Source organism: Triplophysa rosa, linkage group LG19 (assembly GCF_024868665.1).
Source record: "Triplophysa rosa linkage group LG19, Trosa_1v2, whole genome shotgun sequence".
Lineage (NCBI taxonomy): Eukaryota > Metazoa > Chordata > Actinopteri > Cypriniformes > Nemacheilidae > Triplophysa > Triplophysa rosa.
In genome coordinates, this window is record NC_079908.1 from 16,856,745 (window position 1) to 16,878,056 (window position 21,312).

The following is a 21,312-nucleotide window of genomic DNA, read 5'->3' on the forward strand; positions in this document are numbered from 1 at the left end:
TTCTTCAAAATATCTAATTTTGTGTTCAACAGAACAAAAAAAATGATACAATATTTTTTCCTACTGTGGTAGTTAATGAACTCCCAGAAATCTCAGTTGCTAACATTTTTCCAAATATCGTTCTTTGTGTTCATCAGAACAAAGAAATTTATACAGGTTTGTAATAACTTGACGGTGAGTAAATGAAGACCAAAATTCCATTTTTGGGTGGAGTATCCCTTTAAGGTTGTTGTCACTGTACAATATTTTAACAGTTTGTTTTTGGATGCTGAAACTGAAAACATTTCTATTTCTCTGAAACAATTTTATTCTGAGTCACTTAAATGATTTGTATGGTGATGATATATATATATATATTTTTTTTAAAGATTTGTTTTTGGAGTTTTTGCCTTTAATTGTACAGCTGTTTGTTAGAGAGGACAGGAAGCAAAGTGGGAGAGAGAAGGGGGTGGGTTCGGGAAAGGACCACGAGATGGGAATCGAACCCGGGTTGCCCGATGCGCAACCGCGCCACATGTCGGAGCACTGCCCACTAGGCTATCGGCTCTGACATGGTGATGATATATTAAGATGCATTTTAAGATTATGGACCCTATCGTACACCCGGCGCAATGCGGCGCAAGGCGCAGCGTAAGTGTTTTTGCTAGTTTCAGCCCGATGCAGTTCTCATTTTTCCGTCCTGCGCTGCGTTGTTTAAATAGCAAATGCATTTGTGCGCCCATGGGCGTGCTGGTCTAAAAAAGAGGTGTTTTCAGGCGCATTTTTGGCACGTTGCTATTTTGAGGAAGTGAAAATAGACTGCGCCATAGACCAACTCAAACCTGGTCTAAAATCTAAAGTCAACGGCGCAATATTTGTTTTGTAATTTCAAGAGTGCTTTAGCAGAAAATGCGCCTCTGGGCGGGTCCACAACGCACTTTAACTTTACCAATTAGATAGAGGGAAGCTCAGCAGCACACAAACATGCCAAATATAAAAAATAAATGGATTACAATGTAAAAGTTTACTATTGTGTACATAGAGGTCAAATCTGGCTTGTCCTGTAGATGCGTTTCCTCTCTGGAGAAGCGTCCAGTCTTTGCTCTTGCAAATTCCACCGTGTAAATAGCAAATCCGACGTGGCTCGAGCGCAACTTGGTCTTAAAGGGAATGAGAGAAGAGACTCTGATTTGCGCGTTACGCCCAAAAAACACCCATTACTCATTAAGAGAATCAGGACAACCCGTTTAGACCATTCGCCTGGGCGCACCGACCATTTTCCCGTCGTTAAACTAGCAAAAGTGGATTCGGACACGCCCTGAATGCACCTGTGCCGTGCGCTTTAGACCATGCGCTTAATAGGGCCCTCTGTAACTTCTGTGCCACCAAGGTCACCACAGGTCTCACTGAACACCCCCTTGCCTGCCATTGGCCGAAAAGCATATAGTTCTCCCCAATCTTTACTACTCCAGGTGCCCGGAGATCACATGTACGCATGTCTCAGCAGTCCAGAAAATGCCTAATCTTTCATTCATCACATTATACTCCATTGATTCTTTAATATTGTTGACTCACTGTCTTCCTGGTCTCCATCCAATCACATGCAAACGTCCCCTCTGTCTTTCAACCCATCTCGTAATCACATTCTGAACACACGCCACCGCTAACCAGACCCAATTACCCTTTGTGATCATCTAATTGGCCTCGTTTTGTCATGTTAATTCTAAGCAACGATCACAGATTGTCTGTTTATGTATGCATTCAACACTATTCTGCTTGCTTCAGTATCTCCGCCAGCTGGTCAGTGCACACCCAGCATCATGTTCTAACAGTCACAGTTTACGGCTTGATTTCTCATTCTGTTCTTGGATAGTTTATCATCCCCACTGGAAATAATAAATGGATATAGATGCCAGCAGTTCTCTGTGTGTGTGTGTGCAGGGTAAGGATAAACCGTACGTTGTGGGGACATTTTGGGGAAAAACAGCCTATAAATCAAACTAACTAATATTTTTTATATTTGTATTGTTTTATTTTTTATTTTATTTCATCTTATTTTATGGGGTAGGGTTATGGAAACGCATGTATGAGCTTTGCAAATGAGCTTTTTGTGTTCCTTGTACAAATTAAAGGAATAGTTCACCTTCAAAATGAAAATTCTGTCATCATTTACTCACCCTGTTGTAATTTTAAACCTGTGTGATCATCTTTCTTCTGCAAAACACAAAAGAAGATATAGTATTTTGAAAAATATTGGTCACCAAAACCCGCTGGTTCGCATTGACTTCTATTGTATGAGCACAAAACTAATGCAAGTCAATGGGGACAAATGGTTTTTGTTACCAACATTTTTAAAAACACCTTTTTTGTGTGTTCATACAAAAAAGTAATACAGGTTGGAATTGACAAGAGGGCGTGTAAATAATGACATAATTGTTATTTTGAGAGTGAACTATTTATTCGATTTGCATTGCGTGTAATTTAATGTAGCAATGTAATGTTTCAAAAATTGTTTTACAATATACTTCTGCACAGTATTGCAGAAAAATCTTTTTCAACATGTTATACAGTATTTTGCTCGGTCACTGAAAAGACTTTCCTTTTTCGGCTGATGTCATCTAGGCCATACAGGCTATTAAATAGTATGAACCAATAGCCTCATAGCTATTCAGGCTTTGCTTTACACATTCAGATCCATCTCCAATTTTGTAAGTAACTCTCACTTTTCATGATCCAATCAGTCCCGAAGTACTTTTTTTCTCATTGAATAACCCATTTCACTCTGAAATGCATCATATTAAGGGAGAGAAATGAGGTGTGAATGCGATTACATGTCGACTTTAAGGTTGCTATTCTTGCACCGTAAGAGTTATGTAAATCATGTAATCATGAGTGGTGTAATTCCTTATCTTGCAGGTCTGTAATGCTGCTGTAGGTTGTGGATGATGGAGCAGCCGGCTGAGATCTGTTATACTTTACAGAGACCGTACAGCATCACACCGCTAATGCAATCCAGACACCTTAATTGACTCTTTATATTGCAGATATAGTGAAATGAATGATGGTACTTTACTTGAAGCACTTAGGGGGCAGTGGTATTTGAGGACAGTTGACCTCTTTAAACTCACTTTGTGGTATATTTTGGTTTGGTGTTCAAGATAAATGAAACACAGAATATCTCACGTTTCACTAAATATAAAATTTTCTTTTATTACGTCCTTCACATCTTTTGGTGGGCTTTTCCTAGTTTTTTTTTCTTCACACACTGCATTATTTGCTTTCCTAAGGTGACATTGTAGCGTGCAATCTCATGCCTCCATTTTCTCTCTCTCTCTCTCTCTCTCTCTCTCTCTCTCTCTCTCTCTCTCTCTCTCTCTCTCTCTCTCTCTCTTCCTCTCTCTCTGTTGTCTCTCTCTCTCTCTCTCTGGTGTCTCTCTCTCTCTCTGTTGTCGTTTTGTCTCGCTCTCTGTGTCTCCCCTCTCTCTCTCTCCTCTCTCTTCGTGTGTGCTCCTCTCGTTCTCTGGTCTCTCTCCTTCTCTCCTCTTCTCCTCCTCTTCCTGTGGTCGTCTCTCTCTCTCTTCTTCTCTCACTCTCCTGCTCTCTCCTGTTCTCTCTCTTGTCTTCTCTGTTGTCCTCTCTCTCTCTCTCTCTCTCTCTCTCTCTCTCTCTCTCTCTCTCTCTCTCTCTCCTCTTTCTCCTCTCTCTCTCTCTCTCCTCTCTCTCTCTCTCTCTCGCTCTCTCTCTCTTCTCTCTCTCTCTCTCTCTCTCTCTCTCTCTCTCTGTGTTCTCTCTCTCTCTCTCTCTCCTCTCTCCTTGTTTCTCGTTCTCTGTCTCTCTCTCTCTCTCTCTCTCTCTCTCTCTCTCTCTCTCTCTCTCTGTGTGTCTCTCTGTGTGTGTCTCTCTCTCTCTCTGTGTGTCTCTCTCTCTCTCTCTCTCTGTGTGTGTCTCTCTCTCTGTGTGTCTCTCTCTCTCTCGCTCTCTCTCTCTCTCTCTCGTTGACACACTCCATCAGACAGTGTGACACTCAGCACTTTAGAACAGAGATGGTGCATTTAGATCCTCACTGCCAGGCTGCCTTTCATTTCTTAGTATTCACAGCGGGTACAGAGCTGTTTTTTTAAACTCTTGACCCTCATTCTATTCATTTTCTCTTTCATCTACCTCTCTCATGTTTCGTTTTACTGTCATTCCAATCCGCCTGCATTTTGTCTCTCCTCCAACATCCCTCCTTCCCCACCTCCGAAATAACGCCGAAAATCCTGTCCCATGCAAGAGACCAAATCAGATGCTTACCGAGCAGATTAAGTCCGAAATAAATCCAAACGTCGGGCTTTGAAACATTTTCTAGGATTAGCGATGAAGAAGCTCTTATTGATGTTTCTGTTTGATGGTCACTGTTTTGGGGAATGACTCACAAATAAGCCTTTCTTTTTGTTACACTTCCAATCTAGACTGTAATAGTTTGGCACTCAAAGAACTCAATAAACATTTGGAAAAAGTAGGTCAGAGACGCACAGTTTAGAAATAAATGCCGGAGGATGGGTTGAAGTCTGAGCTGCATGGGAAGTAGATGTTGTGAATCCAGAAGTTTTCAACAGTGTAAGTGCTGGGACCGCGTGAGATGCGAGTGTTTAGTGCCAGCGTGCCGTAGCTGCACGTGTGTGTTTTAGAAGTGAGAACAGTGTCATTTCACACTCAATCTCACACTGAATCTGTTGCATCCCGCGGTGAGAGCGGCACTACACTTGATCTGCACAATGATAGTAAGCACAGCAGGCTATCGCAGACCAATGAACCAAACGCCGCAGGAGCTGTTAGTCCATCGTCATGTTCCTCCATCAGTCCCGTAATGTCTGAGAAGAGATCCACCCGTGCGTGTGTTTGTTTGAAGGGTTCAAAGACTCATTTAGTCTGTGTGTTTATATTATATTATTTATAACGCTAATACTGTTGTGGTAATGCATCTTTTTTTAATGTTTCAATAATGGTTAAGTAGTTTAACGTAAATGGTTTTTGAACAGCTGTTTGGAAAAATGTATATTATTTCAGTGAGAATATTTTTTTTATATATATATTTTTTTTTTAATTATTATTTATTATTTTTTTAATTAGGACAGGTAAGGGCATAGAATATGTTGCATAATGCATATGTCTGTAAAAATCTCAATAAATTATGGAAACAGATCTGCAAACTAGCTTTACATAAGTGTGAAGAGTACTTCATGAATAAAATTGAAAAGAATTAAAGATACAAAAAAAGGTTGTCATATGTGGCCAATTAACATTCAATAATTAAACAGAGTGAAGTTTTAACCATTTTTTTGTGTCTGTCTGGCATTAAAATAAAAGCTTGTTGTTTAGTAAACCCGGTAGCTGTGTTATGGTCAATGCTGACTGGTTTCTGGCTGGTAAATATCAGGTTGACCTGGAACCATCCTCAACCCCCAACCAGTTCAACTACAAGCACACAATTTGAGTAAAATCTTTATTTTTATATTGTTGTAGGTGCAGCCGAATAGTAAACACTACTGCATGGGTGATAAAGCACGTCATCATATGGAACAGTTAACATTCTCACATGAATAACTCCGCACACACAGTAGACTGACTGTAACTCTTCTCTCTCACTCAGGTGCTGAAGGGAAGCAAAAAGCTTTGTATGTCGGTGCGATCCGTGGGGCGGATCCCGGGCGGCTATGTCACAAATCACGTCTACACTTGGGTGGATCCGCAGGGCCGCAGCGTGTCACCTCCTCCTGACCTGCTGGAGGAGCATCGCAGCGCCACACTGCGCCGGTCCAACAGTCAGGGTCGCAGCCACATGCAGCTTCTGCAGGACGGCGATGAGAAGAAGGTGAAGAAGGGCCTTATGTAATTTATCAAAACGTCAAAGAGCAGCAAGTGTCCCACATGTGGTATATGGTTGATGTTAAGGATTTTAAATTTAATTTTTATGACATCTGAAGCACACTGCTATGGGAGCCTATCAGCCACACATTAAACGATTTAAAGTGATAGTTCACCCAAAAACAAAAATTCTGTCATCATTTACTCACCCTCTTGTCATTTTAAACCTATATGGCTTTCTTTCTTTTGCAGAACACAAAAGTGCCCATTGACTTGCATTGGTTTTGTGTCCATACAATAGAAGTCAATGGGGACCAACGGTTTTGGTCATTCGCATTCTTCAAAATATCGTCTTTTGTGTTTTGCCGAAGAAAGTCACTCAAAAACACGGAGTACGTCTTATAATTAAGCGTATGTTTTCCCCTGGGCCACGATTAGTAATTTAGCTCGTATAATGCAAGAAAATGCTAAAGAGTTTTTAAACACTCAACATAGAAGTTTGTGTTGTTTACAGCTCATCAGCTTTAATTACGGATGTCGATTTGGAGTTCTTGTGAACTTGAAGAGCTCTGCTTCGGTATAGGTTGAGCGTTTTGTCATTACGGAGATGAGATTTCATTGGTGCGTAAGAGGGGTGCAGATGAAAGATTAGCCTTGTCTTTCGTGAAATGCGGTGTATGCTATGTATTTCCATAAACCGAGGCTCTCCGTCTTATCTGTGCCAGCTGATGACAACGTCTTTGAGATCAGAGTGCCGTTGGACTGATGCCCCTTTCTATAAGTCATCATTTATCCACTGTCAAATGAATATATCTCTGAGCTAAACTATCTGTGATCATTTGCGGGCGCTAATGGACAATAGAGCGTTTTTAAGACAGAGATTTATAAGCTGCATTAAGTTTTACCTGATTAGTTCTTTGAGACTATGATTTCATTGTCTCACTTGGAATCATTTTGGATGGGTTGAATTTATAGGAAACTTTAACTTCTGTCTTATATTTAACAAAGAGTTCTTCACAGAGATGCCATAGAAGAACCAAAGGTTCTAGTAAGTTCTACTTCTCCAAATTCTTTATGGAACCATTCAGCCAATTCTATGACATCATAAAGCAACTTTTTTAAGAGTGTTGTAGAAAAAGGTTGTAAAAAATGGGATGCCAACAATATCGTTCCTCTGTTTTGTTATTGTGGTGTAGACGCTGCCATTCTCTTCGTTTATAGTTATACTTTACTTTTTTTATAGTTATCGCTATTATTCTTGGTGTGAACAGGCCTTTAGAATTGGAGCCAATATGTTGTTGTTTTGAGTCATGTAAGGAATGTCAAGAGCTCAGTTTTTGTCTTTTAAAGTCAAAATGCTAAATGACTCTTTTCCAGAAATATTAAATGTGTGTGCGTGCATATCTTTGTTGCACGTGCCCTCTGTTTGTATTTTATGAAAATCTCTCTGGTAAATATGTGCACAATGTGTACTCGGCAGATAAAGCCTTGGTGTTTGAGGTTGTTGTGAGCCGATGCTTTTTTCATTCTGATCCAGTATCAAACTAGAACAATGCCGTCTATAATGAGCAAATCCAAACCTGAGGATTAATGTTTTGGGCTAGGTGTTTAATCAGACGATTATTGAATATGTATGAAACATTAAGAGGCAGTCTGTGCCACCGTTACTCAGCCTCCATCAGACCTGAACGAAACCGAGATGTCTGCAGTCGCACGCAAATGCTCCGTTATGAATTTTAAACAATACAAATGAAAGAAAAAAATAAATGAAAGTGTTAAAAAAACATTTTATTTTCCTTTTGCCTAAGGTCCTATAAGCACTCGGAAAAATTAAGCAATCAATCAATGTGTTGTTTTAGACCACAGGAAACAAATTCATTCCATTCTGCCTCCTTTTAAATGCGAGAACCTTTTCCTCTCTTTATTAATCATTCATTATATTCATATCGTCACAGTCCTGAGCACGTCCTGTTTCTCGTATTGGATCCCCCGCTATTCCTCATTCCATTTTTCCCTTGTTCTTACGTGACAAAATTTGCTAAATGTGATTATCGGGAGAGTTTCATGACCCGTTCACGCAGGTGTAAATCTGCCAAGGCTATTGGAAAGCGTATGCTTTCGCGGGCCGTCAGAAGGTGGATGCGTCATGCTAGCGGAGCACGCCGGCAGCATTCGGAAATGCACAGCGCAGCAAAACCGCTCCACCCTGATTTACGGCCTTGTTTGCTCGCTCCCACATCGTGGCAAAGCAGTTCGCTGGGTAATTCTGACAAATTCCTGGGTGCCGAACAGAACTTCCAGTAAGCGCCGCTGGAAGCCGTCACTATGCAGCTGCCAGCACGCTTTACAACTAAACATAGCAAAATATATAATAAGACCCATTCACAGCGCTGACGTTTATAAATGTGTGGCATTATGAACAATGACACACAGCAAATGCAGTACGGCCCTACGCCACGCTGACCTTTCAGTGATGGCTAGTGGTAACCTTTAAGCAGCGTGCTGGTGGGCGGCCGGTGCTTTCATATCCCAGAGTGCACAGGGGCTCCAGTGACCTCGAGGACGGAGCTGTTTGATTGGCTCTTTGGGGTTTCTACGATGCAGGGTAATCACAGTACTATTGTTGCTTTTCTGCGGTGGGTGTTGGAAGAGGTCGAGGGTGAGTCACATTTTGTCGTTTTGCTGTTTCAGCAAAACCTTGTATGGGTTGTCAGAGTAAAGAATCATGGAGCTAAGATGCTGTAATAGCTGCTCTCTGTTTGAGAGGTGAATTTTAACAACACATTTGCGCTGGAGATATATTTTAATCTTGCATGTAAGCGTAATGTTTTGGTGATTCGTGGCAGCTTACAGGGCATGCTTATGTGTGTGCGTGTGCATTGAAAATAGATGCCACCTCACTAATGGATGCACACTCGGTACAGTGTATTCATTTGCTGATTAAGTATCATTCCGTCAGCTCATGGCTCTTCTTATCTCCTCCACAGGTGAATCTGGTGTTGGATGATGGGCGTTCTTTGGGTCTTATGATTCGTGGGGGGGCTGAATATTCTTTGGGCATCTACATCACAGGAGTGGACCGGGGGTCTGCCGCAGAGTGCGGGGGGCTGAAGGTACAACTTTTATTGTATTGTCATGTTGCTGTTGTTACAGTATACAGTTTGCTTGCACTTACAATAATCTGCTTTAATAGAAGCACTGTTGCAAACATGTCAAACTCCATCCAAGTCCACGTTTCTCTGTCCGCTCTTTAAAAGTATTGTTTTCGTTTTCTTCATGACTTTTCTCTCTTAAGTCATTTGGTTTATCTGTGCTTGCTTTCAAAGGTTTTGACACACCGGGTTCTCCTTTAGTCATTTAACTATTTTCCACATTTTAGAATAATAGTCTAAAATCATCAAAACAATGAAGTGTGAGTATCAGAATTGTGTATTGACAAAAATCTTATATTTTACCTTCTTTAGTAATCATGCTTTGAACTCTGTATATTATCTAACCACCCTCATGAGATGCATTCTGGGATGCTTTGTTAGGGTGTCGGTGGGTGCTTATGTGTACCCAGTATAGTTTGGGGAAAACCCTTCTATTGGGGACGTCCTCATTTGTAAAAAAAAAAAACTATAAAAATATAGGAAACTGTTTTTTCAATGTTATATAAATGCAAAAAGTTTTCTTTTATGGTTTGGTTGTAGTATTTATAACAAGCTGTGTATAAGAACAATAGAAGTCTATGGAATGTCTTCATTTAGATAAGTAAACGTGCGTGCGTGCGTGCGTGCGTGCGTGTGTGTGTGTGCGTGCGTGCGTGCGTGCATGCGTGCGTGTGTGTGCTTGTGTGTGTGTGTGTGTGTGTGTGTGCGCGCGTGTGCGGGCGTGCGTGCGTGCATGTGTGCGTGCGTGCGTGCGTGCGTGTGTGCGTAAGACTGTCACAGTCTCTCTTTCTGTTTGTGTTGGATTTGAGTAAATGAGGGAGATTTAGCTGCACATTAGCACTCTTTGTGAATCAGAGACTGTTTCTTGGTTAAAAACGTTTGTTGAACTACTTCAAAGTGTCCAGCTGTTTTAATCCTCCCACTGCTTTCCATTTTAGGTGTATGAAAGCAGAATTAGCAGAGTCCACTGTGAATTCTTCCAGCTTTTCTTTATGGAGTCACCAAATAATTTGCTTGGACGTTCTGGGTTCATTCTATTATTCAAATCCATTTCTCATTGTGAGGTAAAAACCGTTATTATGAGAAAGTTTCCGACTTTTTTCACGCTGACGGTTTGCATTGTGCCCAACCTTTGAATTCATGGTGGGATCGAGAGGAGATGACAGTCTGAGAAGAGGGCGATCCAGACACGGTCCGTGAAGTGAGAGAGAGTTGGGTGTTTTATCTTTAGACCGACCATACGTCTGTTTTGAAGAGAGATGAGAGATGGGTTTCTGGGTGCCTGTTTGGCAGCAGACTCTGTTTACAATGTCCCAGTTCTGCTGTGAGGTCCGCAAACATAAAAGCGGCCTCGCCTGCATTTATCATGCCACGTATGTGATAAAAAACCTCATGAATGCTGCACTTGCATACATGCATCAACAGTATGGACAATGCATCTAATATAACTCAATGCAGTTTTATAGTTCAATGCAAACAATTATAATGATAGCTGCTGTAATTAAAAGAGCATTAAATGGTTTTTCACAATGTGATGTATTGTGAATTACACTTCTTGACCACAGCTATCAAGCTTTAAAGAAACACAAAATAAAACCAAAAAATGGCCATAAAATTTCCTCTAAAGTCAGACAATAGCTTTTTGTGGGGAACGGAAAGAAAATGTAATTACTTTTCATGAATAATTCAATATCTATTAATAATTCTTATGATTATGACAAAATGATCAATTTAAAGATTTTTTTAATTTGTTGTTTGATTTATTATTCTACACTTGATTGAATTATAATTTAAAAGAATGATAATTAATTATATATAATTATAATTTAAAGAAAGAAAATGTACTGCTAGCATAAAAATGAAAATGATAAAGAATGATGGCACAAGTTTAACTACACAATTATCGCATAGCAAAACAGAAACATTTACCATTGCAATAATGACAAAATGCACAATTGGGAAGATTTTCAATGAATAACCACAAGTTATTGCATGGCTTCAGAAAACTTGCTTTTTTTTGGTCCTGTTTGCAGTTTGACAGCTGTGGTCACTCCTGTCATTGTATTGTAATATGAGCAGCGTATAGCCTTTAAAAACAATCCACCATTCCAAAGTGAAGAAAAGCGCTTTCATCCGGATAGTCTGACACTCGGAGCGATTGTGTTATTACGCTGTTTGCAACCAGTGACCCTCTGACCCCATTCTCAAATATAGACAAACAAAAGGAGAAACACATACTTACACATCTATTTCCCAGTAGGTCCTATGAGATGAAGATAAGGTCAAGGGGTCTGTTGTTAAAATTTTGTTCCCAAAATATACACCCCATACTAGACCTGTGTGAAAAGCTTCATTTTATTTTTGGCACCTGCGATGAAAACAGAAGGGAAAGATCCATAATACTTGACTATAAGCATATGCTGTACTAATGTTCCATTTAACTACCTTTTGGGAAGGTGACATTGCCAAAGAGCGCAAACACTGTGTCGTATTAAAAGTAGTCTGATCTTTAAAATCTGGCCTAACTAATACAGTAAGAAATTAAACACTTCACTTTTAGCTTTCTACTCCTAGACTAAAAAATGGACTGTAGGCGTGGATGAATTTCACCGATGTTGCACATCAGGTGTGGCTGACGATTATTCAATGCTGCCTTAGAGAAATGTGCTTATCGCACACCGGCACAGCAGTGATGGATGAATTTAATTCTATTTCTGAAACGATTATGGCCGCATTAACATTTTCACCCACGAGCAACACTAGCAACAAACATCTGCTGCCCTTTCTAACTTTTTCTGTCTCAAATCCTAAAGTTCGAGGTCTTAAAGGCAGATTTAGTCCGTTGAGTTTTAATTGCATGGAATAATGGGGTTGCTTATTGAGAATTCACTGGTGTCTAGATGTAAGAGTGTTCCTAAACATAAAGCCTCCGCTGACCCGAGAACAGCCAGAACAGTTAGTCAATGTGCATTCATTGAAGCCTCTATCTGTATGTCTATTTTTGGCCAACCTTTATATTTGATGTGCTTTTCTGCTTTGGTCTTTATGTGTATGTGAATATATTATTCAAGGTTCACTTTGGACTCGGGCTGGTCTTCCATAACTTTGCTGAATGGTGAATGAGCAATATAATAAGAGCACATCTTGGCCTCAGAACTGTAAAACACTTTAATGGCAGTGGCGTAGTTTGTAATGGTCAAATTACTAAAATCCTAAAAGGATGAAGGCGTTAGTATTTCATTTATTTTACAGAGATAATTTACTGAAAGTCAGCGTTCTGAAAAACTGCTTATCCCTTAGCTCGTATTGTGGACCACCTGAGACTCACACAATTACTTTTGATGTTTCTATCTATGAAGTAACATTTCTTTCTTTCTTTCTTTCTTTCTTTCTTTTTTGTAGTATAAAGGTATATTTCAATTTTTACAAAAGTACAATCCCCAAAAACCTTTGGGCACTATTTACGGTGAACATTTTTTACTTTTCTCAAACAGGTTGGGATGCGGGTCAATATGTTTTGGGTAAATTATTCCTGAAGTACACCCGAGGAAAAAATAAAGAGACCATTTCAGAATTTACTATTTATAGGTATGTTTAGGTAAAATTATTATAACGTTATAAAAATGTAATATATTTTTGTTTCATTCTGTAAACTAGTGATAACATTTCTTCCAAATTCCAAAAGAAAATATAGTTTTTTTTACTGTGCAAAGTGGTGAAAATGACAAACAATGCAATGTTTGCAGATCTTGAAAACTACAATGTTCAAATGTGTTCAAAAATGAATATATGGTGGAATGAGCTCGATTTTTTCACAACTTTAATGCATCTTTGTATTCTCTCGCTCTTTCACATTACTGTTCGATGACCCTTCATTCCTGAGGGTTTTTTTGGGGTGAAATTCAACAGACACTGGACTGGAATTGCCACAATACCTGCAGAAATCAAGTGTAGCGTTAGTTCTGGCTGTTCACGTCTAGCTTGCATCAGCCGATCACAGCAGGCGCAGCTAATCAACGTAAACCAATAGTCATACAACACATACTAGACTGCGTCCTATTTAAGTTGCCTTTCTCTGCTCCTTATCAGCTGCTTAATCGTGCCGCACTAAAAACCCACCTCCATCCCCATCTCCTCCATATCTGCCTGTATCTGTCGGATCATTTTCATTTAATCTTGTTACATGAACTGTTCTGGTTCCCCAGGTGGGGAGACATGTATTGCTGCGCTCCCGCTGCATGGACAGGTGGAGAGTTTGCCCAGAACAGGTTCATTCTTCCAACCTTAAATATCGCTATTGTTTAAATATTTGACGACAGTGGTCCTGACAGAAATGCTGATTAAATGGTCAAATTGGAGCGGTCTCTAAATTCTTTCTGCGGCTGTGTCTTTATTTTTAATATTGTAAAGTATGTTCCATGAAAGTGACCATGGAAAAAATGTTTTTGACCTTGCCTATTAGTTTCAATACAGGACCTCATAAAGCAGTGCTACTAAGTAGTGTACTATACTTAAATTACTCTAAAAATGTATTCCTGTGATTTGTAGCTAGATCAATGCAATGGGATTTTTCACCTTAATAATATTTTACAGTATGTGCGTTCAGAATTGGGAGCTGTCAAGATCCTTATCAGTCATATTGAGTGCCGACACATTCCCTATTCCGCTTTGTCAAGTAATGCTAAATCACTGTAGTCCTTGAGCAGAAAGTCATTTGCCCTGAAAAATTTCTCTCCGTTGAGTCGTAGATGTAACACCCATTTCCGTGATATGTAAAATTTCTCCTTAACCAGGAAGCACAGCGACTTCGACTTTTACCGACTTATGTCTCTTAGAGGAGGGAGCCGTTTATCATCCGAAAAATCCCTCCGGACATATAAAAGCCTTTTAGACTGTGAACGTGACCACTTCTGCTCATTTGTAATCCATTTTGAAATGGCCACGCCTCTGCCTGACTGACAAATACGGTACTTTAACCAGGGGCAGTGGTGGAAGGGTCTGTACTTTAGCCGGCCTGGATGGCTTCTCAAACCTTGAGTAGTGCTGGTGTAGCTATAAGTCTTAAACGTTCATTAAGTGTAATGATAAATAAATGGATGGATGGATGGGCCAGGCAGCGCGGTGTCCATATTCAGAGCACAACCATTCATCAGAGGGAATGAGAAGAATGAAAGATGGAGAGAGAGGAGGAAAGAGACGATGATTAAATGGGGGAGAAGGGATTGGTGAAACAGTAGATTAAAAGAAGACAAAGGGACAACAGTTGCTGTGAAGATTTTTATTCAAGTGAGTTTTTATTGGATACTACAACAAAATCTAACATGACTAACTATTCTTCAAAAGTAGCTAATGAAAAACATATTATTATAGTGGATGTTTAAATAGTTGACTTGAGTGTTTGTTTTGCCTTTTTAGTCACATGACATTTTCAGCTCAGGCGATTGGCCTTAGTTAAAGCTTGATATGATTTACATTTGATTCCATTTCTTCTCATTCCTTAACTTTCATTGCTTTTTTCCATATTATAAAAAGATAGTTACTGTACATCTTGTACACACTTATTGTCCATTTAAGTCGTTATCTTCTAGCAATCTAGAGGGTTTCCCAAACGGGGTTCGCGAACTTGCAGGGGGTTCATGAGGTACACTGTCGCTGCGTCTCAATTCGAAGGCTGCGTCCTCCGGAGGTCGCATTTGTCGGGCGCATACGTCATCGAGGTTTATTATTTCAGGTTTTGTTTCAGAAAGGCAACCGTTACATTTTAAGGTAAGAATGAAACTACAATGATTACATCTTAAGAGAAATAAATGTTAATTTTACGTTTTTCTTTTACTGAAATGAGACAACCTCAGTGACGTATGCGGTCGACAAATGCAACCTCCGGAGGACGCAGCCTTCGAATTGAAACGCAGTTTGTATGTCTACCAGTTCATATACAAGTTGTTACCATTACTTTGAAAAAAATAAAATTGCAAAGAAACGTTTAATAATAACAATATTGTAAAATACAACTAATAAAAACTTAAAAACAACAAAAAATGTATGTAAAATAAATACAAGTTAAACATGCATTAAATTAAATATCAAATGTATAGCTCAAATTCACAGTAAATCACTTTGGATAAAAGCATATGCCAACTCATAAATGTTTTACATTTGGATAAATGTCATTCTTTATTTAATAATGAGTTCATAATAAGTTGTCATTTTTGGCAGAAATACCACTTTCAGTCTTTTAAGAAAAAAAACACATTTTTCTCAACGCCCGGTCAAGTATATGTGAAATCCCACATAATGTATGAACACTCGAGTAAAACGCAGAGAAATGCAGTGAGATATGCTTATGAATTAATAATCGGGTGTTTCACTAAGGAAAGTGAGCGTTCTGGTATCTGCCGCATCGATTTTAAACATCTCTCTTGTGTTCAGTGGGATAACAAAGCCATATTATGTCCAAATTGATCAAGTCAATAATTTATTAATATTGTGATTAGCTCAGAGTCTTCTTAATTACCCTCAAGTGTCTTCAGGGGGCAGGTATTGATCCAGAAAGAGAGCGAGAAAAGGAGAAACCCCACAGTAAGGACTTTACTAACAGAAATGTATTACTCTGAGTTGAGCTTTATTAGGGTGGAATTCTGTTACTGTTACTGTGGTCGTCTGTAATTTTAATAGTCAGTTTGCAAAGCAATATCTGTATTGTTTAATATGTAAATTCAGTCATTTTTTTTGCAAAATGTATTAAGGCCTCATTGACCTGCCAGGCACAAACTCCAGAAGGATTACTGAATCACTGAACAGTTCTGGTAATTATTTATATTCCCATACCACTGCTTAGACAACTAATCCCATCTGAATAGAGTTTTGGAGTGACAGGAAAAACTGAGTGTTATGAGCGACAAGCGAAGGGATTATGGGAAAAGAATAAATGCGGATTGAACGTGTAAGAAGATGCATGAATGAATCAGATGAGACCGCCAGAACTAAAAAAAACAGCCCACAAGTGTCTGATGCCCACTTTTTCATATTAAAATCACACATTTGTTACGTTTAACTAAAATCATTTCTGTTTTTCAACAAATTTGACCCTACAACACCATTTTGTCATTGAACCGATATTTGACCGGTTATCCAGACCACCCCACCTCCATCTCCACCCCCTTTTACCCGCTGTCCCGCTCTGCCTGCACCAGACCACCCATCCTCTCCTCTCTCTCCCCCGTCATTTTTACAGGTGGGGGATCAGATTCTGGAAGTGAACGGAAGGAGTTTCCTGGGCATCCCACACGATGAGGCCGTGCGAGTGCTGAAGTCTTCTCACCATCTGATGATGACGGTCAAGGATGTCGGGCGACTGCCGCATGCCCGCACCGTGGTGGGCGAGACTAAGTGGATTGCCAGCTCACAGATCACAGAGAGCTCTGCCAGCAGCAGTGTTACAGGGTGAGGATGTCAATCGCTGCTATTCTTCAGATTTATTCTTCTTCTCTTTTGCCATAAATCATTATTATTAGTCACCCTTTATGTTTGTCACTGAGTTTTGCAAATATCTAACCAATAAAAAATATTAAAAAGGGCTTGTCAACTTTGACAACACAGTATTTATTCATTTAAAAAGTCAAGTGGTTTTTCTATTTCCTGAAAAACGGCAAAATTGGACAGAAGCACAGCGACGATATTGATGTTTATTTAACAAAGAAAATGAGACATTTCAGACATTTTGATATACGAACAGGTCTGTCTGCCTGATCTCAGAGGACTGTAAAATCTGTTCATGAGATTATTAAAGACAGTGCTGATCTTTTGCACGGCCTGTTTGGAGAATGAGAATATGTTTCTAGAGTGTGTGTGTTTGTGTGTGTGTGTGTGTGTGCGTGCGTGTGCGTGTGTGTGTGTGTGTGTGTGTGTGCGTGCGTGTGCGTGCGTGTGTGTGTGTGTGTGTGTGTGTGTGCACATGAACAGCAGACTAACAGGATCGTAAAACAGCTCAGGTGTGTCCTGCGCCAGCACTGCTTTTTAATGGAGGTTGGCTGATGAGCTGCGCTGGGGCGCTGCGGTCTCTTGCCAGAGTAAAAATGCAAGGTGGCATTTTATGAAAAAGCTTTTTATCACGCTAAACGTGAACGATCTAAAGCCAAAACCAAGGACAACTGGCGGAGGAATGTTTTAAGCTTTCTTTGTTATTACCAGACTCAATCATTTAATAATTAAAACTACTTAATGCTCAGGATATTGTGAATGTGTGAGTTGCATTTGCTGTTGTCACAGAATAAACCCTGACGTGGTGCAAAGTGCCTGTATCATGCTCAAAGGGTTACTTCACCCAGAAATGAAAATTATTTTATTTATTCAGCCTCATGTCATTCCAAACTGAAAAAACACAAAAGAAGATATTTTGAAGAATGTTGGTGACATTGAACCCCATTTACTTCTATTGTATAGTCACAAAACCACTGAGACATTTCTCAAAAAGTCATGTACGTGTTTTGAATGACATAAAGTCGAAAAATATTGACAAATTTTAAAGTGTGTTTATAATATGTAATGACTAAATATTATTTTCCCCTGTACATTAACTTGAATCTTATGTTGTTTAAGATATTAAATATTAATTAAAATATTAAAATATTTTTAAATGTACAAAATTATATCCTAATTTATACATTTGTAATTCACAAAAAAATTACTTTTTCGTACATTTTCGTCAATTACTCTTTTAGCAACATTTAACATTTACCTGCATGCAGTGTAATGTCTTCCTGTATTTATTTTTCAAAAATTTATTTTTTATAATATATAATATTTTATATTTCTATTTATTTTGTCAAGTCCTAGCTCTTCATGCCTCAAACTCATTTGTTGCTTGTAGTAATGTTTCAGAATATGTGAGATTACATATGCCAAGATATAATATGATTCTTATTTTATTTATTACTTATTGTATATTGTGTTTTTCTTGTATTTGTACTTAAACTAGTCAGTAACACTCACTTTGATGTGAGAAAAATATCTCCATTGCCTGTCAATTTAATTCTGGATCAAAGTTAGAAAACAAAACAGCATCTGTTGCATACATTGCAAGTAAGACCTTTTTGATCCAGCATCTATTTGTGGATGCCTTGACGTATGTAATATTGATTTCTCCATCTTTACCTTTTCTCCCATAGACTGTCTCTTGACCAGGGAGCGTCAGCGTCGGGAAAGGTGAGTGTTTGTTTTGTTGGAACAGAATGTTCTCTCCTCTCTCTGCCCTGAGTGACACTGTTGATGTCATGTTGGGAGATCATGAGTCTGATTCTTCAACAGCTCTCTGCAGGTCTCAGTGTTTAGGCTGCTATGGGAGAAAAATGAACCCAAAAATGAAAATTCTGCCTTATTTACTCACCCTAACTCCAAACCCATCCGACACGAGAGAAGTTCTGAAGGCCATTGCTTTCCAGTTACAATGATTGAGGACTAGAGCTTTCAAACTTCAACAAGGACACAAAAGTATCATAAACGTGGTTTGAATGACTTAAGTGCTATTTTGTTAGTCTTCTGAAGGCATATAAAAGCTTTGTGTGAGAAACAGGCCGAAAGTCATTATTCACCCATAATAATAATCCTCTCCAGTGAGCTGTTAACCTCTGTCCGAATCGCCCCCTTTGTGTAGAGTGCATCGCTTTGCGGCCCCCCAAATAAAAACATATAATCTTAAACTTATCATTTTGATTAAACCAAAAACTTATTCAGTTTTCCAATGCTGGAACATCAAAACATTTGGTTGGTGGTCTTTTTTTCTGAGGTTTGATTGCATAAAATCTATGATCAATTTCTATATTTCATAAAATGCCATAAAATCTGTTGTCCCCCGGATCCATCTTGGGGGCCAAGGCCCCCAGTTTGAGAACCACTTCTGTAAGGTATAAGTCACAGGTATGATATTGTACATTGATGCTTTTGGAATCTCTTTGAAGCTTCAAATTGTCAGTCCCCATTCATTATAATTTCATGAAAAACACCGGCTTCAGTCCAGTCTTCAGGATTTCTCCTTTTGTGTTTCACTGTTGTCAGAAGTTGATGTCAGTAAGCGACGACAAATGTTGGTGTGAACTGTTCCTTGAGGACATTTTAACCCCATTTATACCCCATTTACATTTGAGTTATTGTTCTTCGTACAGTATGCTCACGAAAGCCTCCTGGATCTTTTTTCCAGGTCTCTTTATGTTCAAACACCCTTCCTCTTTGTCCTCCGTAGTGAAGTTATATTGTCTTTATGCAAATTCAGTGATTAAGCAGCATAATAGATCAGACTCAATATATTTGCATTGCTTTGATGAGCGAAAGAATCTCTCTGTGTTCTTATCTACCTTTGCCAGACTCATCAAAACGGGGTCAGCATCTCTGCATATCTGGTCCGAGCGCCATCGCTATTGATAAAATATGAGGTTGACACAGGAACAGGGTGAATTGCATGCCAGCGTTGCTTAAATTAAATATGCACAGATAGATTCTAGCTCTGACACTTGCTAGAAACCTCTTCTTGTGCGTCTCGCTCCGTACAATGGCCACAAAAAGAGCCGAGGGACGTAATGAGATGAACAGGTAGAGGAAAGTGAAGTGAAAGACATGAGGGCCAGAGATAGACAAAAAGAGATGAAAGAAAAAACTGGTATCGCTGTAATTTGCCATCTTGGTTTGAGTAGCGTCACTTTATATCTGCGGCTAAAAGGGATGTCAGGTAGGCATTGTCAAGAGTCTTTGATCCTCTGGGCACACGCTATCCACGGTGATTTGTATTCATGCGCTGGCTTCCGCAAAAGACATATACACTTAACATTCTTACCCGTTACTGTGTGTGCGTGCGTGCGTATGTGCAGAGAGGGTGTAACTGTACTGTATACTAAAAGTGTACAGCCTAGTAAAGAAAAAAATACAAAATGTAGATACATATAGGACAGAATTTTTTTTTAAAAAGACCACATTTAAAAAAAGATGCTGAGAGTGTGAAGAAGAAAAAATAAGGTGCAAGGTGACCTGATGATGTGGCTTTTCCAAGGTCCGCCGCTGTTTGCTGAGGTTTATGCACAAAACAATGGTTTCCAATAAAGCTCCAGCAAAGCGTGAGCTCTTGTTTAATACGGCAGGGCTGAATATTGAATACGGTGGGAATGACAGTCTAAAGGACACTGTTAGATAGAGTGTCTGGTCTGGACGTGTCTGTGGGCTATGAGCTTTTTGCAGCTGCTCGTTTTGCATCCCAAAGAGCTCCACATTACTTCAGAGGACGTTGATAAGTTGGGCGCATCAGTTTTTTTTTGCTAGAAAAGCACAGTCAGCCATTAATCACTCCCGATATATAGACATAAACGTCTAATTTATATCTAGACGCACATAAATTATTCAGTTCCAGTGTAAAAACATTACAATTATGGTTAATAACATTATAATCGCTAAAGTTTCATCATAAAGGGACAGTTTAGCCAAAAATAAAATTCGGTCATCATTTACTCACTCTTCGAATCTGTATAAATGTCTTTGTTCTGACGAACACAGAGAAAGATATTTGGAAGAATGCTTGTAACCAGACAGTTCTTGACCGCCATTGACTTCCATAGTAGGAAAAATGACAGTCAATAGTGCCCCAGAACTGTTTGCTTTCCTACATTCTTCATCTTCTTTTGTGTTCAACAGAACAATACATTTATAAAGCATTTTCCTATGGTAGTCAATGGTGGCCAAGAACTGTTTGGTCACAAGCATTCTTCCAAATATCTGTCTCTGTGTTCATCGGAGCAAAGAAATGTATACAGATTTGGAACAATTCGAGGGTGAATAATGAAGACAGAAATTTCATTTTTGGGTGAATTGTCCCTTTAAGGTAATTTTGTGGTCATAAAGCGGATTTATTTACACCTTGCAGTTCTCCGGGAAGATTTTCCAGCGTTTGACCGAAGAACAAGCCAGTCATATATATTGATACTCGTACAAATGCCTCATTATGTTTTCATCAGTATACATTTAACGCTCCCTGCAAATACGTTATAATTGAGAAAGAAATTGCGACCAGCTCAGCAGGGGGAGCTTTGATTAATTGTAGGTCAGTCACCAGTAAGTTAAGCGTTTCACTGGAGAAAATTATGATGTTTTTATTAAGAAAGGGGCATACTTTTAGCTCAGAAACGTTTCAGCTCGTACACCTTCAGCATATAAATTTTGTGCTTGTCACTGTAACATTTGCTTTAGTTGAAGCTCATTTCGGATTCAGACGTTGAGATTGGATTCACGTCTGGTAGTATTTTACGCTTTCCGCTTAGTTTAACACTGACTCAGCTCATGAAATATAAATGAGTCG

The 21,312-nt window shown here is 39.2% G+C and overlaps 1 protein-coding gene across 3 annotated transcripts in view; it reads left to right on the forward strand.

The window, feature by feature from the left end:
• The window catches only part of whrna (whirlin a), a 72,072-nt gene that overhangs the window by 32,568 nt on the left and 18,192 nt on the right, over positions 1–21,312 (forward strand). For all 3 annotated transcript variants that reach the window (XM_057360961.1, XM_057360963.1, XM_057360962.1), the window contains 4 exons: positions 5,612–5,833; positions 8,814–8,939; positions 16,213–16,421; positions 18,146–18,182. In XM_057360961.1, the coding sequence (XP_057216944.1) occupies positions 5,612–5,833; positions 8,814–8,939; positions 16,213–16,421; positions 18,146–18,182 (594 nt within the window). The remainder of the gene's footprint in view (positions 1–5,611; positions 5,834–8,813; positions 8,940–16,212; positions 16,422–18,145; positions 18,183–21,312) is intronic.